Raw genomic sequence first — 17648 nt, 5'->3', positions numbered from 1 at the left:
TATTACAGTTAACTATAATTTTTTTAATGAATGTTTTGCTCGAAATATAGCTTATTCTTATAAAAATCATACTTGATTTTATATTTAATTATCTAAAGCAGGGTTTCACAATTGTTTTCTTTACATAACCGACTACTGTAAAAATGTTGCTGTAGTTATGCAGCTGTTGGCCAGTAACTTACTGTAGATTTAAATGTATGCTATTTCATGGCCACCTTTTGTCCAAAGTTAAATGAACATTAAACATTAACAAGTCTTTGTCTTTACAGAATAAAACTATAAAATAAAAGCCCATGCAAAGCATTATGGGAACCAGAAATCCTCATCAACACTTTTCTTTTTTTCTTCAGATTTTGGTTCCCAGAATGCGTTGCATGAAGCCATTATATTAGTTTTATTCTGTAAAGACAAAGACTTGTTAATGTTTAATGTTCATTTAACTTTGAACAAACTGTTCTACAATAAGTTACTGGGAAACAACTGCCACTGATAATGTAATATAATTTTAACAGTAAGGTATAATCTTTTTTAAGACTAATATGTATATGGCGGGAAATATTTAATTATTAAATGAAATATAATTTGAATTGCAATACCAAAATACCTTAAGATATCAAAACCATTGTCATTGCTTGCCAGTATTTGAACTAAAGCACCTGATAATGACATTTGTGGATTGAAAGCATGGTATAAGTGTTGAGATACATCTTGGGGTCTGTTAATGAATTCACTACCACAATTTTTCATGTACACATATACATCAATTAGGTTTGCATGTTGGTACATTTGTATGAATAATTGTGTCTTGTGTTACTGTAGTGGGCATAGCAGGTGGTCAGAGGTTTGGGATCACACATACCGATAAAAATATGTATACATTGCAATGCACTGTAAGTCGCTTTAGATAAAAGCATCTGGTACGTGTAAATGTAGATTGAAGGTCACGCCCCGGTCTCTCCTGCAACACGTTTGTGAGACTTGTTGAATTTATTGAAACAGCAAGAGGAAATGATCTTTATTGTGAATTCTGGCACCTTGAATCAAAGGCCCTGTTGGATTTGCCTGACGGTGTCACTGCTGTGGCCAATGAACTGCTGAGATTTAGCTATCAGGAAGTCACAGCAGCTCATTGACAGACCCATGTGCCATCCGGAAAGTTCTCGACTTGATTGACAGACACCTCTTGTGACTCGCTGCCCCTAAAAGGACAAATGGGGTATATGGCCGCTGGTGACCTCCCCCCAACCCAGACATACACTACACTGCCTAGTGGTCTTACTTTAGCCCAATCTCTGTAGTGGGCATTCCTTCTGGAACTTTCTCAAAGGGGTTTCGAGAAACTTTGCTCGCAAGTATATAAAGGTTAAAGAAGGCCCATAGCTCGGCAGATAAAGCAAAAGCAGCAGCGAGAAGCGAGCGAGAGCACAGCTCAACATACTTCAAAAATTCAAGCGGAGGAGATCTCCATACAGCAGAATACTTTTTATACGGACATTTAATACAGAAGATTATAATCAAGGTAAGAAGAATGCCATAATATAATATTAGATATGCATTTGTGTTTGACTTTTACAATTACTCTTTTTATGTGAAATGTGCTCTGTCAAAACATGAGGAGAGGTATTTCCAAATCTTTAGGTTAATAGTTAAAAGTTAATAGTCATGAAGTTTTCTACATTATTTTAACTTTTATAAAATACTATTTAATAAAATAACTTCTTTATCTTGTATGCTCATGGGTTTAAAAAAAGAAATAAGTCAATTAAATAGTTGGAGCTGTGAACACGTGTCTGCAGATATGCTTTTCATGACAGGAGGAGTCTGGCAGCAGCAGTACAAACTTTGAAATTCAATCATCCCACAGCAACTTTTTCCTTAAAATGAGGACTAGATCGCATTACATTTGTAAAACCAAAAAATCGACAAAATCCCTTAGATCACATGATTGTACCATTTGCCATCTGTATTTGAGAGGGGACATTTAACACTCCTCCCCCATTTGACATGTGCAATGACAGGTGCTGAACATGTGCTTGTAATTTTACTATAGAAGGGTTAAATCAGCTGTTGCCTTCATTATCAGTAGTGTCAGAAATCTAGAATTGGAAATAAGTGGAGGTAAATATATTTTTTTATAATATCTAGTGATATATTATTATTCATAAATGAAATCTTAAATAATACAAATTTAAAAGACCATTAAAGTAATAAAACATTAATAGAGTATTTCACTGTAGATCAGTTCATAATATATATGCATATGTTCTCCTTTATAGCTCATTGTATTAGCAGCGCAAAAGGTCATGGGTTTGAAACCAAGAAACACACATATTAATTATGCACTGTCATGTCAACAGAGATGAGTTGTCACAACTTATTAAATATAGTTGAGAAAAGGCAACTTAATTTTATAAGTTATAACAACTCACCTGTAGTTATAACAACTCATCTCTAGTCAAGATAAATAATATTAAGTTAAAATGACTTGAAAATCTGAGTTGATTCAACAAAAATTTTTAAGGCAGCGAAGTATTTTTTTACAGTGTAAGTCGCTTTGGATAAAAGCAACTTCCAAATGCATTAATGTATTACAATTATTTAATAATTATGATGATTTTAATATAATTTATATTCTTTGTTTACTTTAAGAAAAATATTTCAGCTAGAATGAGAGCAGTTATTAACAAACTTAAAATAAAATAAAAAGGACTTTTATTTTGAAAAAGAATAATGTACACAATTCTCAAAATTGACTATAATCTATTCCACTACATTTTTTAAAGAATATAATATTTCTGAATAACTCTTTATTTCTTCGCTTTGTGTAGATGCCTGAGAATGCCGCGCAGCCCATGGTGGAGGAGGAGGTTGAGACCTTTGCCTTTCAGGCAGAGATCGCTCAGTTGATGTCTCTCATCATCAACACTTTCTACTCAAACAAAGAGATCTTCCTCAGGGAGCTCATCTCCAACTCATCAGACGTACGTTTTGAATCATCATTTCATTTGCATACAAAATCCCCAGAAGCTAAGAACGATTACTTACAACTTTCTTATTTTTTAAACAGGCTTTGGACAAGATCAGATATGAGAGCCTGACAGACCCAAGCAAACTCGATTCATGCAAAGATCTGAAGATTGAACTGATCCCAGATCAGAAACTACGTACGCTCACGATCATCGATACCGGCATCGGTATGACCAAAGCTGACCTCATCAATAACCTGGGCACCATTGCCAAATCTGGCACAAAGGCTTTCATGGAGGCCCTGCAGGCTGGGGCTGACATCTCCATGATCGGTCAGTTTGGCGTGGGTTTCTATTCTGCTTACCTGGTGGCCGAAAAAGTCACAGTTATCACCAAACACAATGATGATGAGCAGTATCTCTGGGAGTCTGCAGCCGGCGGTTCCTTCACCGTGAGACCAGACCCCGGTAAGAGCTTCAGGAAGTTTCACATTCAGATCAAACAGTTCTTTGTAAACCTTAAATAATCACACTTGTACTTTTCTTTGGAAAAACAGGTGAATCCATTGGACGTGGTACAAAAGTCATTCTCCACCTTAAAGAGGACCAATCTGAATATATTGAGGAGAAACGCATCAAGGAAGTTGTTAAGAAGCACTCTCAGTTCATTGGTTACCCCATAACTCTCTTTGTAAGTGCCTCTACTTTCATACCTGAACAACCATGGGTTTGTCCAAACCCTAAATGCTTGCCACATCTCCACATTATTTAATTCGCTATAAAATATTGCAGATTGAGAAACAGAGAGAGAAGGAGGTTGACCTTGAAGAAGGAGAAAAGGAAGAGGAGGAGGCAGCTGGAGATGACAAAGACAAACCCAAGATTGAGGACTTGGGGGCTGATGAAGATGAAGACTCCAAAGACGAAAAGAACAAGAGGAAGAAAAAGGTGAAGGAAAAATACATTGATGCTCAGGAGCTGAACAAGACCAAACCCCTCTGGACCCGTAACCCAGATGACATCACCAATGAGGAGTACGGCGAGTTTTACAAGAGTTTGAGCAATGACTGGGAAGATCACTTGGCTGTTAAGGTGAGCAGTAGAAGAGAGAAATATTGTATTTACTTGTAGTAGACCTTTGGGCAAGATGATAAAAAATATTGTTTTCATGACAGCACTTCTCAGTTGAGGGTCAGCTTGAGTTCCGTGCACTACTGTTTGTACCGAGAAGAGCCTCCTTTGACCTTTTTGAGAACAAGAAGAAGAGGAACAACATTAAGCTGTATGTGCGCAGAGTCTTTATCATGGACAACTGTGATGAGCTCATTCCAGAATATCTCAGTAAGTGTCTCAGGAGTTCAGCTATGTTGTACAGCCAATATGGAGTTTGAGGATATCACATAAATTGAAGAATAAAACGAGATAACAAGAGTTTAAACTTTCTCTCCAGACTTCATTAAGGGTGTGGTGGACTCTGAAGATCTTCCTCTAAACATCTCCAGAGAGATGCTCCAGCAGAGCAAGATCCTGAAAGTGATCCGCAAGAACCTGGTCAAGAAGTGCCTTGAGCTCTTCACTGAACTCTCGGAGGACAAAGACAACTACAAGAAGTTTTATGAGCAGTTCTCCAAGAACATCAAAGTAAGTTTCCCTTGTACTTAAGAAGATCTGGACATGATGGCTTTTTAAACTAAACTAAACTAAACTAAAATGTCTTCTTGTTCTAGCTTGGTATCCATGAGGACTCTCAGAACCGCAAAAAGCTATCCGACATGCTTCGCTACTACACATCTGCTTCTGGAGATGAGATGGTTTCCCTTAAAGATTACGTGTCTCGCATGAAGGAGAATCAGAAGCACATCTACTATATCACTGGTTAGTTGCTTGGTTTAAGGAGCTAAACATGCTTTAGTATTACGAAAACAAAGCTAGTTAAACACGCAATTATCTTTCCCTCTTAAGGTGAGACCAAAGATCAAGTGGCCAACTCTGCTTTTGTTGAGCGTCTGCGCAAAGCCGGTCTAGAGGTGATCTACATGATCGAGCCCATTGATGAGTACTGTGTGCAACAGCTGAAAGAGTACGATGGCAAAAATTTGGTATCGGTGACCAAAGAGGGTCTGGAGCTGCCTGAGGATGAGGACGAGAAGAAAAAGCAGGAAGAATTGAAGACCAAATATGAAAACTTGTGCAAGATCATGAAAGACATTCTCGATAAAAAGATTGAGAAGGTACAAGCTCTTAGCATGCTGGGCTATTACTTCAAAGTGAATATTTAGGCTCCTCAGAACTATTAGGTAACCAATAGTGTTAACATCTATCCAAACAGGTCACGGTCTCGAACCGCCTGGTGTCCTCACCCTGCTGCATCGTCACAAGCACATACGGCTGGACGGCCAACATGGAGAGGATCATGAAGTCTCAGGCCCTGAGGGACAACTCCACCATGGGCTACATGACTGCTAAGAAACACTTAGAGATCAACCCCGTCCATCCCATCGTTGAGACCCTCAGAGACAAGGCAGAGGCAGACAAGAATGACAAGGCTGTTAAAGACCTGGTCATCCTGCTTTTCGAAACCGCCCTGCTTTCCTCTGGCTTCACCTTGGAAGACCCACAGACACATGCTAACCGCATCTACAGGATGATCAAACTTGGTCTCGGTAAGTTGGAAAAGTGAAATTACGAGTGCGTTTCAAAAATTTTAACAGGGTACGTCAAAAATTAAAGTCACCATGAAATTTAAACTTAAACCTTTTGTAACCTTAATGTTAAGCTGCTTTGAAAAAAATAAAACAAATCGCTATATAAAATAAAATTTTATTATTTGGCCGAACATCCAACCATCCAATCAGTTCTCGATAGATGATCACAAGTCCCGCCCTACATTTTTAACATTTGATAAGATGTTTGAGAGACTTTGAGAACAACATTATGCAAATCTACAATAATCTTGTTGGATTTTAAATGATAGACCGTTATATACACTCATATTTGACCAATCTGAAAGGGTTTGCATTTAAAGGCGGGGTGCATGATCTCTGAAAGCCAATGCTAATATTTGAAATCACCAAAACAAACACGCCCCTACCCAAATAGAATCTGGACCTTCTTTTGATAGACCTGCCCCACACATACGCAATCCAGGCAACGATGTCGATTAGTAGACACGCCTCTTACTGCTGATTGGCTACAAGAGTGTCTTGGTAGTCGGCCCGACTCCCCTTTCCGAAGTGTTTTCAAAAATCATGCACCCTGCCTTTTAAGTCACAATGAAATCGAAAAAAAAAGCACAATATCTCTTTACTTCCGGTCATGGTATGGCAGGTAGGCGGGATCTGGGAAAAGATCACAGTAATTAGCAAATAGCAAAATGACCCAACATCAAACGATCCAATCAGGGGCCGTTTCAAACCGATGTGCAACGTTTTGCTATATTTTTCAGTTTAACGACATGTTTCCTAGAAATGGTGTTCATCGGGAAAATAAGACAATCGCTAGATTCGCTACTTTTGTTTTATGGTGACTTTAATGATTTTTCAGTAACCACAGCCATGGAAAACATGTTTAATGTAACTTAATTGTTGTAATTAAACTGTGTTAGCAAACATCACATGATATCAGTCAAACAATAGTCATAAATGAAAAAGGACTTAAATATACTTTATGTGATCTTTTACAGGTATCGATGACGATGACTCTACTGTAGAAGATATTACTCAACCTGCTGAAGAAGATATGCCGGTTTTGGAGGGCGATGACGACACTTCTAGAATGGAGGAAGTTGACTAATATGTTTTAGTGTAAATATCACTAAATTGTTAATGTATTGATTATAATTTATTGTTTTTTTTTGTAAACACATTTTTGCAGTTAAAACATAATTGTACCATAGTATAGCATTGTACTGTAGCAAAACCCCCAACTTCTTTGTATTTCTTTTGTGTTTAAATGCAGAATTTTGTTTTCTTAGATTTTATAATGATTGTTTTTGTAAACTTAAATAAAAAGTTTTTAATAAATGAACATTGAGCAAATATTAACTCGAGTCGAGTATTTACTATCTTTACCTCAAGCAGTCTAGAAATTTCATCTTCTTCAGGCTTAGCCCCGCCCTCCACAACGGGCGATTGGAGATCAATCAATGATTGACAGGAAAGTCCCTCCTTATGGGGGCGATTGCGCTCAAAGTCCCGCCCTTTGCGCCGCTGAAAAGCACTGAGAAGATTCGAGGGGTTTCTGGAATGCGCGTTCTCGAACCCTCTGCGCATGAACGTATATAAACCGCCACCGGCGCAACGAAACCTCAGTGACAGACAGTGAAGTGAGGAAAATCTCGCAGCTTACCGGGACGAGCGATTATTCGCATTCACTTTAACAAAAGCATTCAAGGTAAGAGGATATCATTACACGAGCGTTTTTTTAACATACGTCATGTGTTTTTAAGCATTTATCGACGTTTCATCGTGTTTCATTAATTAAAAAAGATCTTGGAAAATAGTTAACGTTATCGTAACAAATGACATGTCGATCACTCGGACGTATGGATGCCATTTAAAGTTTAAAGTTTCAATATATAATCGAGTTTCTATAAGAAAACTATAATGATTATAAAATAAATAAATACATGAGGTGAAAGTAAACTAAATACATGTGATCAGTTTTCTTGTGAATAAGACTTAAGATCATCTCTACTGATCAGTTTAACCTCAGAGGATTTTCTTAAGATTATATGATGCAAAGGATTCCTCCTCAGTAAAGGTTATGAATGCGTTATGAATGCATGACTATTATATATTATATATATTATATAAGACGATGCATTTCAAACATTAAAGTTAAAAAACTTGCATGTATTTAGAATATTTATATTGATTTATCAAACATATGTTACTAATGAATTACCTTATATTAGTTTTGCTGCATGCATATGTTAGTATACTGCAGTACTTATCGCAATATAGTGTTATATACACACATTAAACTTTTATATATTAAGAAATTAAATGATGTAGTCCATGTTATTGTGCATGGAGAGTTTGGTAAATTCTAGAAGCTCGTAATGTCCGCCTCAGACCAGCAGATGGCGCACGCTAAAGGATCCCGGCAGAATATTTTAAGATTGTATAATCTGTTCCCAAATCATAAACATAATTCAGTTTCATATGTGATTGATGGTGATGTTTATCTAAAATACGATTTACATACAAAACTATTTTGCTGTCGAGTTATGAGACATGGCCACGTGATTGTTTCTGTTTGAACTGTGGTGGAAAAGCAAAGATGTTGCCAAGGATCAGAACCAAAAATGAAAACAACTTCATGAGCACGTGATCTGTTAACAACGAGGTGTTATAGACCCAGTATTGCTAGTTACCATGCTCTGATTTTAACCAAATTTTTTTCTCAGATGCCTGAAGCGCACGACCAACCAATGGAGGAGGAGGCTGAGACCTTTGCCTTCCAGGCAGAGATCGCCCAGCTGATGTCTCTCATCATCAACACTTTTTACTCAAACAAAGAAATCTTCCTCAGAGAGCTCATCTCCAACTCATCAGATGTACGTAACTGTGTAATAACATTGAATAATGGGACAATCTGATTTTATATGACTACATTAACCATGGTTTTACTACAGTTAAAGGTGCAGTGTGTAATTTTTAGAAGGATCTCTTGTCAGAAATGCAAAATAATATACAATTATTTTATCAGGGGTGTATAAAGACCTTTTATAATGAATAGTTATGTTTTTATTACCTTAGAATGAGACGTTTTTATCTACATACAGAGGGTCCCCTTACATGGAAGTCGCCATTTTGTGCCACCATGTTTCTACAGAAGCCCTTAACGGACAATTTTTTTTACTCTGTTGTCTCTGAAGGTGACATGTTTGTCCGGTGGTGGCTACTGTAGCTTCTCTATGCGTTTTAAAAGCGAGGGGTAAGCAGTGAACTGAGCTATTGGTTGCAATTCGCAACCTCACCACCAGAAGCCGCTAAAATTTACACACTGCATCTTTAAAAAAAAAAAACATGGTTACTCAAAACCCATAGTTAAACCATGGTTAGTGTAGTAAAACCATAGTTTTGATGATAGTAATCAATACACCAAAAATGGTTAATTTTCGTAAGGAAAATTATGGCAGATACAATAAGAAATTGTTTATGTGCTCTGAATGATGGCTGAAATAAGGTTTTTTCATAAATATACAATGTACTGAAATTAGTTGTTTTCTTACAAATTAATTTTGACATCACAACACTTTAATGCACCTAAAAAAATCTGTTATGTATAACAATGCAAATGACTTAGTGTAGTGTAGTCCCTCCAGGAGTTTGCAATTTATTTTTGTGATGCGATCATAATTACTGATTTTGCAGCTGTAATTTCCAGAAATTTCGCAGAAAATTTTGATTTTAGGATTCTAATTAGGATACCAATAGTTGTCTAATATTAAATTAAGTTATTAAAATAATTAAGTAAATAGTCAGTTATATAATAAGAACAGCGAAAAAAAAAAATATGACAAATAAATACAACTTCAAGATACAGATTAACATAGACAGCTGTCACAAAGTGGTTTTAAAAACTGGGCCTAAGGAAAAAAATTTTTTTTAATTATTTTTTTGTTTTTAAACTGCTTCAGCCGCATTAATGTTCAAATTTTTAAAAATATTAATAAGAACACATGAATTAATCCCTCGCAAACACAGAGAGAGGTGCGTCACATTTTTTATTGTTTTAATTGAAAAAAAAAATTGTATAGTCTGTCTTTAAAAAGTTTGAAAATTATGCAGTAATGCACAATAGCCACAAGTCTAAAATTACAGTTTCCCTAAACTTTGTGTTTACTTGCGTGTTGTTTTTATTATGCATGTATTTAACCGTTTAAGTGCAAAGCCTGAAAGGAGAACAGTTCGGTCCTCACGCGCTTGACAGGTGGCATGCGCACATGTTTGCTAACGCTGAGATGAAATGATAGTGGACAGATGTCTTTCTTTGTGTCCCAAGTTCCTAAAAAAAGCCTACAAAACAGTAAATTGTAATGCATTATGACATTGCACACGGTTATTGGCATTTATGTGAAATAGCAGGTTCACCACAAAGGTCTCAAACAGACCTTTCACGTATGTATCATGAAAATAATGCATTATAATAGCTTACAATTAAAAACTCGTATGTACAGTATATTGTGATTGACTGTTAATTGTTGGGAGCCAGGTTGCTGGTAGTGGGATGCGGTGATTGTTCATGTGCATTAGTAAAATAAAGTCATTAGTGTTCACCAAGTCTAATCTGTATCATGACAGAATATTATATAATTTTATAAAAACAATGAGACCTTTTTAATTTTTGCAATTATTTTGCGATGAAATAAGAAATTATGCAACATTTTGTTAATTTTGCGCTGTGTTCACTGAATCGCGAAAAACTGGAGGGACTGAAACTGTAATAAACGCTGATGTAAATGTGAAATGCTCTTCTGTTTTCCAGGCTTTGGACAAAATCCGCTATGAGAGTCTTACAGACCCAAGCAAGCTCGACTCAGGAAAAGACCTCAAAATTGAAATCATTCCCAACAAACAAGACCGCACACTTACCATTATCGATACTGGCATCGGTATGACCAAAGCTGACCTCATCAATAACCTGGGCACCATTGCCAAATCTGGCACAAAGGCTTTCATGGAGGCCCTGCAGGCTGGGGCTGACATCTCTATGATCGGTCAGTTTGGCGTGGGTTTCTATTCTGCTTACCTGGTGGCCGAAAAAGTCACAGTTATCACCAAACACAATGATGATGAGCAGTACGCTTGGGAGTCATCTGCAGGCGGTTCCTTCACGGTTAAAGTAGACACCTGTAAGTGGCGAGCAAACTCATTTTTCTTTGGTTAATGGATTTGTGATGCACAAGGACTGTTGTCCTTGAAGTGTTATGTGGAAAGTTAAATAATTTTTCTTCCTTCAGCTGAGCCAATTGGTCGTGGGACAAGAGTGATTCTTCATTTGAAAGAGGATCAGACAGAATACATTGAAGAGAGGCGAATCAAGGAGATTGTAAAGAAGCACTCGCAGTTTATTGGTTATCCCATTACACTCTTTGTAAGTAGTGTTTGGGTCATTCATTTTGTTGTCTGGAAATAGCTGACACCAACTTGTGTTTCCATTAGTATTTAAACTATAAATAATCAATACATTAATTAATACAAGTTAGACTCGTCATGTTAACTTTCTGAAATCTGAGTTATATGTATTAACATAAAAAAAACTAAGAAATTTCTTCTCTGCTAGAGATGGAAATAGCACATGTTAATTTATAGATTTGTATACTCTGTTTGTGTTCTTGGGATTTTAATGCTGATCGGTTCATCTTTCTTTCAGGTGGAGAAGGAGCGTGACAAGGAAATAAGTGATGATGAGGCTGAAGAGGAGAAAGAAAAGGAAAAAGAGGGAGAGGAGGGAGAGAAAGACGAAGACAAGCCCGAAATCGAGGATGTGGGCTCGGACGACGAGGACCACGATGACAAGAGCTCTGACAAGAAGAAGAAAAAGAAGAAGATCAAGGAGAAGTACATCGACCAGGAAGAGCTCAACAAGACCAAACCTCTGTGGACCCGCAACCCCGATGACATCACCAACGAGGAGTACGGCGAGTTCTACAAGAGCCTGACCAATGACTGGGAAGATCACCTGGCTGTCAAGGTGAACGTCTAACTGAACTTTAGAGATATCCGTGCTGAATAATTAACTTTTTCGTGTGCATGCAAATCTAGAAGACGATTTACAGAAAGTAGTGTAATGCATAAGCAGTACGGGTATTAGTCTGTTCTGAAATGATCATGTACCGTTGCTGATGCTCTTCCTTTGTTTTTACAACTGATTGCTTTGTTTTAATTTCCTCACAGCACTTTTCTGTAGAAGGTCAGCTGGAGTTTCGCGCTTTGCTGTTCGTTCCTCGCAGAGCTCCTTTCGATCTCTTTGAAAACAAGAAAAAGAAGAATAACATCAAGCTGTATGTTCGCAGAGTTTTTATCATGGACAACTGTGATGAGCTCATCCCCGAGTACCTCAGTAAGTAAAAGCGTTAGTATAGTATAATTAGTAAATAAAAGTATATTTATATATATATTTAGTATGAGAGTAAGGCTGTCAAAAGATAAATTATGATTAATCGGATACAAAATAAAAGTTGGTGTGAGTTTGTGCATAATATATTTGTGTATATTGTGTGTACAATATATGTGTGTGTACTGTGTATAATTATTATGTATATTTAAACACACACACATATATGCGTTTCAAACATTTTTATTTATATATACATATTTTGTTTTGTTTATATACAATATATAGAATATATAAAAATATAAATAAATATTTATACACATGTAAATGTTTCTTAATTGGATACATAAATGTATGTGTATTTATATATACATTATAACTACACACAGCACACAGTCATATATTATGCAAAAAACACTTTTATTTTGTATGTGATTAATCTATACCCAGCACTGATATACGGTAAATACACACATACATGCATACATTTAAGAAAATGTGTATTTATGTATATATTTTGTATTTATATATGATATAAAATATATAAAAATTAAATACATATGTAAATGTTTCTTAAATGCATGCATGTGTGTGTATTTATTTATACAAAATAGTTACACACATTATGCAAAAACAAACTTTTATTTTGTATGCAATTAATCCTTTAACAGTCCTATGTAAGAGGTAAATATTTATGTCAAATGTGGGATGAAAGTCAGATGTAGCCATATTAATCCAAAATTTGGTGCTAGATGCATGAATACCACAGACGAGTGTTGTTCTGTAACGTCTAAAGTGGCCATCTAAAAGTGTTTAATTTGCTGCGTTCTTAATCTTTCTCTCCAGACTTTATTAAGGGAGTGGTGGACTCTGAAGATCTTCCTCTGAACATCTCCAGAGAGATGCTTCAGCAGAGCAAGATCCTGAAAGTGATCCGCAAGAACCTGGTCAAGAAGTGTCTTGAGCTCTTCACCGAACTCGCTGAGGACAAAGACAACTACAAGAAATACTACGAACAGTTCTCCAAGAACATCAAGGTGGGTTATGAACTCATTTCTGTGTACGAGTTGAGGTGTTACGTGGGCGGACGCGTATATGATATAATTCTGTCTAGGAATATTTGGTCTGAATTTGACATTTTATCTTCTTTATGTAGCTTGGGATCCATGAAGACTCTCAGAACAGGAAGAAATTGTCTGAATTGCTACGTTATTACACATCTGCTTCTGGAGACGAGATGGTGTCCCTCAAGGATTACTTAACCCGCATGAAGGACACACAAAAGCACATCTACTACATCACAGGTGATGACCGCATACTCCTAAAAAAGGCACACTATTCACAATGTTGCCACAAAATAATTTCTAACTAACCTTTGTACACATCTAATATAGGTGAGACCAAAGATCAAGTGGCCAACTCTGCATTTGTGGAGCGTCTGCGCAAAGCCGGTCTTGAGGTGATCTATATGATCGAGCCCATTGATGAGTACTGTGTGCAGCAGCTGAAAGAATTCGAAGGCAAGAATCTGGTGTCGGTGACCAAGGAGGGTCTGGAGCTGCCTGAGGATGAGGAGGAAAAGAAGAAGCAGGAAGAGAAGAAAGCCCAGTTTGAAAACCTGTGCAAGATCATGAAGGACATCTTGGAAAAGAAAGTTGAGAAGGTAAAGAGCAGTTTAGGTAAAATCTGCAACAGCGTAGCAAGTACTCTAGCGGTTCTCACTGCTAACTGAGGTGTTCGCCCTTGACACAGGTCACTGTTTCGAACCGTCTGGTGTCTTCACCCTGTTGCATCGTCACGAGCACATACGGCTGGACGGCCAACATGGAGAGGATCATGAAGGCTCAAGCCCTGAGGGACAACTCCACCATGGGTTACATGGCTGCCAAGAAGCACCTTGAGATTAATCCAGATCACCCCATCATCGAGACACTAAGACAAAAAGCCGAGGCAGACAAGAATGACAAGTCTGTCAAAGATTTAGTGATCCTGCTGTTTGAGACTGCACTGCTTTCTTCTGGCTTCACGCTAGACGACCCACAGACGCACTCCAACCGAATCTACAGGATGATCAAACTTGGTTTAGGTAGGTAGAAGTGTATGTGAATATTTTGATTTTCAGATTAGATACAAGTATAATACGAATGTGTTTCAATTTATTTTTTGACTATTCTAGGCATCGATGAAGATGACGTGACCACAGAAGAGCCCAGTTCAGCTCCAATTGAAGACATGCCACCATTAGAAGGAGACGACGACACATCTCGAATGGAGGAGGTCGACTGAGATGGCAACATTAATGCTTGCTAGTTCATGTTTGTAGCTATGTAAAAAGTATATGTTTAAATTACAGATTATTCCTGAATGTTCCTTATGTTCTGATTTTCAAATGCATTCCTTTTGTTGGTGAAGCTTTGAAGAGTACGCACCTCTGTTTTTGTATTCATTTTGAGTCGTTTTTGTATTTATGAACATTCCAATGTTTAGTGTTAAGGACTCAGTTTGTAAAGCATGACACTGATACTGTATTAATGACATGGTGGGATTCTGATATAAATAAAACTCAGAATATCATTTAATATCTGTGTCCGTTGACTCACTTTCAGCAGTTAATAAATTCTGATTCTCATACAGTAATACAGAAGAATGTATTATTCAGACATTTTTACATTTAATTACAAATAATACATTTCGTTAAACTAATGTGAATTACAGTAGTTTATTAGGGTGTATAAAATGTCACTATTTTTTATGGTCTTAACTTCTTCAACCCTGAAGCTATTTTGAGGATTTTCGCCTGGATTTGGGCTACCCAATTTCAAAAGCTTCCAATACCCACATGCAGAGGTTTACATACAAAAGTTTGGTATCATTTTACAGGAAACCCTTTGAAATTACATAAAACACTGTTGAACGTTCTAAACATGGTTGTATGTGATGTCAGGCCTCTAATAAACACAAAAATAAATAGGCGCTTTTTTATGTTTTGTTTCTAAAGTTTTTATTTGAAAGTATATAACTCTGGCCCTGGGTGTCTCAGCTGCCTGCAGACAGTTTTGTTTGATTCCAGCAATTGTCAGCTTACAGAGGAAAAAGGAATTTTTTCTCTATCATAATCTATGCAAAAGTTATTTTACTCCAACTGAAGGGAGGAATAATACCCTTTTTGTATACAATTTCTGCCTAAAAACATTTAAAGTGTCCCCATAACCACATACAGTGGAATAAATGCAATTTCTTTATATCATTTTAAAGAAAACCCTTTGAAGTTACATAAAAAGCTGCTGTTTGTGACAAATATTGTTATTTATGTTGTTTTTCATATGATGAAACACCAAATTGTCTTTTTTTATGTTGTAAACACTGTCTTTGATAGTGTATAACTCTGGTTCTGTGTGCTCTAGCAGACTGCGGATAGTTCTGGTTGTTACCAGCAGCAGACAGTAAACACTCAAAAAAAGAATGAACTCTTTAGCATGTCGCATTCAAAAGTTATTCTCATTTTACTAAAGGGTGTGAAAATACATTTTTCATATAAATATTAATTTTTTGTTTTGCACATATAATAAATAGCAAGGGATTAATTATGCACACAACCAAAGAAAATGCTGTGAATGGACTCATTGTTTAGAGTAGGACCTAAAATAAAGATGGTGTATCATTTGTGGCTATCTGTGCTATCTGAGGCAGTTCACACTCAAGTTTCACATATGTTTACAAAAGACCATTTTTTACTTTATTATTCATTCGATGATTGTTGGATATGTGTTGATATTAGAACAAAAATAACACTGTAGCCTTATTCCTGAGAGTGAGAGCTTTCATTTGATATAAGACTTGCCCATGTTTGTCATTTTTGAAAAATATGAAATATGTAAATATTAAATGATATAATAAAATATTGGGGGGGTGATAGTGTAAATTAAGTGTAAATAACTTTCTTACAGTAAAAGATATGTCAAAGTGATGCATATCTGCAGAAATTAGAGACTCTAAGCTTTCAAACAGTATCTCATATGTGTTACTGGGGTCCATGACGGAGCATTAAAGATTAAAATAATCTTTTATATTAAGTCAAAATACGAAATTTTGGACCCGGGACAGGGTCCTCAGGGTTTTAAGATTTCTATTTATTCATTTATGAATAATTACCAATTTCTCCATTCCAGACAACTCGGAACTCAGAGATTTCCCACCTCAAACCTGGAAATAAACATCTGCAACTGCACTTAAAGTCGGATATACAACTCTCAGCTATTTTGTGTTTTTTTATGCTTTATTAATAACAAATGCAAAAGACCAATACAAAATAAATATAACAACAAGAATAAATCCAGATACAACTTAAAAGTACATAAAAAATTGAAATATGCCAAATTTGTTATGGTCTTTTACCATCAACATTTGTAAATATGAAATTTAACCAAAATAATTAATAGATTAAGCACAAAATAAACTTTTTTTATCTAAAGCTTTGTCTTATTAAAATTTAAATTTTTAGCATCCAAATTAGAGATTGGGGCAATTTTTTATCGCTTGAACAAGTTAACATTACATAAGTGCCAGTTGGGTATTGTGTATTGGTAATTTTTGTTTTTTTTATACTATTTATTATTGTGTGTGGTTTGCTTGCTGTGGAATGGGAATTTCCCTTCGGGGATTAATAAAGTTAATCAAAATTAAATCATACAGAAAAATACAAAAATTACATATAAACTATATAAATAGATAAAGAATAAATAGAACCAACAATTAAAATATATAAAACAATACATATTAGGGGCAAATCTTTTGATTAATTTACTGTAACTGTGAGATCTGGCCAAATCTTTTTTCGGGGCAAATCTTTTTTTTATTGAATCAAACATATTCAACACTGTTTTTTAGTGTTGCACCAATGTATCGGTCGCCGATATTTATCGGCCGATTTTTGATTCATTTGAAACCATCGGCATATCGGCAATAGCACGAGAAAGGCCGATACTGATTGTTTATTAATTAACTGCATAAAGAAATCCATTATATGTAAAAAATGAGTTAATGTTGTTAATAAAATAAATGCTGAATAGCAAAAACCACCTTTGAAGGTTGTCATGTTGTCTTATTATATTTGTTTTAGCTTAATTTGTGCCTCTCTTATTATGTTGGTCAGTTGAATGTTAATTAGATCCAATCCATGTTCAGTAAAAATAATTTGATGCAGAAATAAACTAGCTAATAGACCAACTGTATAGTATTGTACACAAGTGTTAAATATCGGTATCGGCATCGTTATCGGCCAGAAGTTGTCTGTTTAAATCGGTATCGGCCCAAAAAAATCCTAACGGTGCATCCTTACTGTTTTTACATTAGCCAGGGGATGAAAGAGAAAAAATTATTAAATAAAAGCATGGAAATGCTGACATACATTAATATATTTAGCAGCTTTCTTGTTTATCAGATTATAAATAGAATTTAGGTATTGCTTAAAGGTGCAGTGTGTAATTTTTAGAAGGATCTCTTGAAAGAAATGCAAAATAATATACAAAACTATAGTATCAGTGGTGTATAAAGACCTTTTATAATGAACCGTTATGTTTATATAACCTTAGAATGAAACCTTTTTTATCTACATAC

General features: G+C 35.9%; 2 protein-coding genes across 2 annotated transcripts; both read left to right on the top strand.

Moving 5' to 3' along the window:
• The first annotated feature begins 1322 nt into the window (after positions 1–1322).
• Positions 1323–7009, top strand: LOC135738401 (heat shock protein HSP 90-alpha 1). Its single transcript, XM_065256428.2, has 11 exons — positions 1323–1519; positions 2829–2981; positions 3068–3434; positions 3524–3657; positions 3759–4058; positions 4142–4307; positions 4417–4607; positions 4694–4841; positions 4929–5197; positions 5296–5629; positions 6649–7009. Exons 2-11 carry the CDS (start codon positions 2829–2831, stop codon positions 6756–6758), a joined length of 2172 nt encoding a protein of 723 aa, XP_065112500.1. The 5' UTR covers positions 1323–1519; the 3' UTR covers positions 6759–7009.
• A 190-nt stretch (positions 7010–7199) lies between these two features.
• hsp90aa1.2 (heat shock protein 90, alpha (cytosolic), class A member 1, tandem duplicate 2) lies at positions 7200–14611 on the top strand. The gene is made up of 11 exons (XM_065256427.1): positions 7200–7358; positions 8377–8526; positions 10461–10827; positions 10936–11069; positions 11349–11669; positions 11873–12038; positions 12879–13069; positions 13189–13336; positions 13427–13695; positions 13785–14118; positions 14209–14611. Exons 2-11 carry the CDS (start codon positions 8377–8379, stop codon positions 14316–14318), a joined length of 2190 nt encoding a protein of 729 aa, XP_065112499.1. The 5' UTR covers positions 7200–7358; the 3' UTR covers positions 14319–14611.
• Positions 14612–17648: the final 3037 nt, after the last annotated feature.

The sequence above is a fragment of the Paramisgurnus dabryanus genome, chromosome 12, assembly GCF_030506205.2.
Source record: "Paramisgurnus dabryanus chromosome 12, PD_genome_1.1, whole genome shotgun sequence".
Taxonomy (NCBI): domain Eukaryota; kingdom Metazoa; phylum Chordata; class Actinopteri; order Cypriniformes; family Cobitidae; genus Paramisgurnus; species Paramisgurnus dabryanus.
The sequence above is the reverse complement of the archived record's forward strand: the minus strand, read 5'-3'. Positions and strand labels throughout refer to the sequence as shown.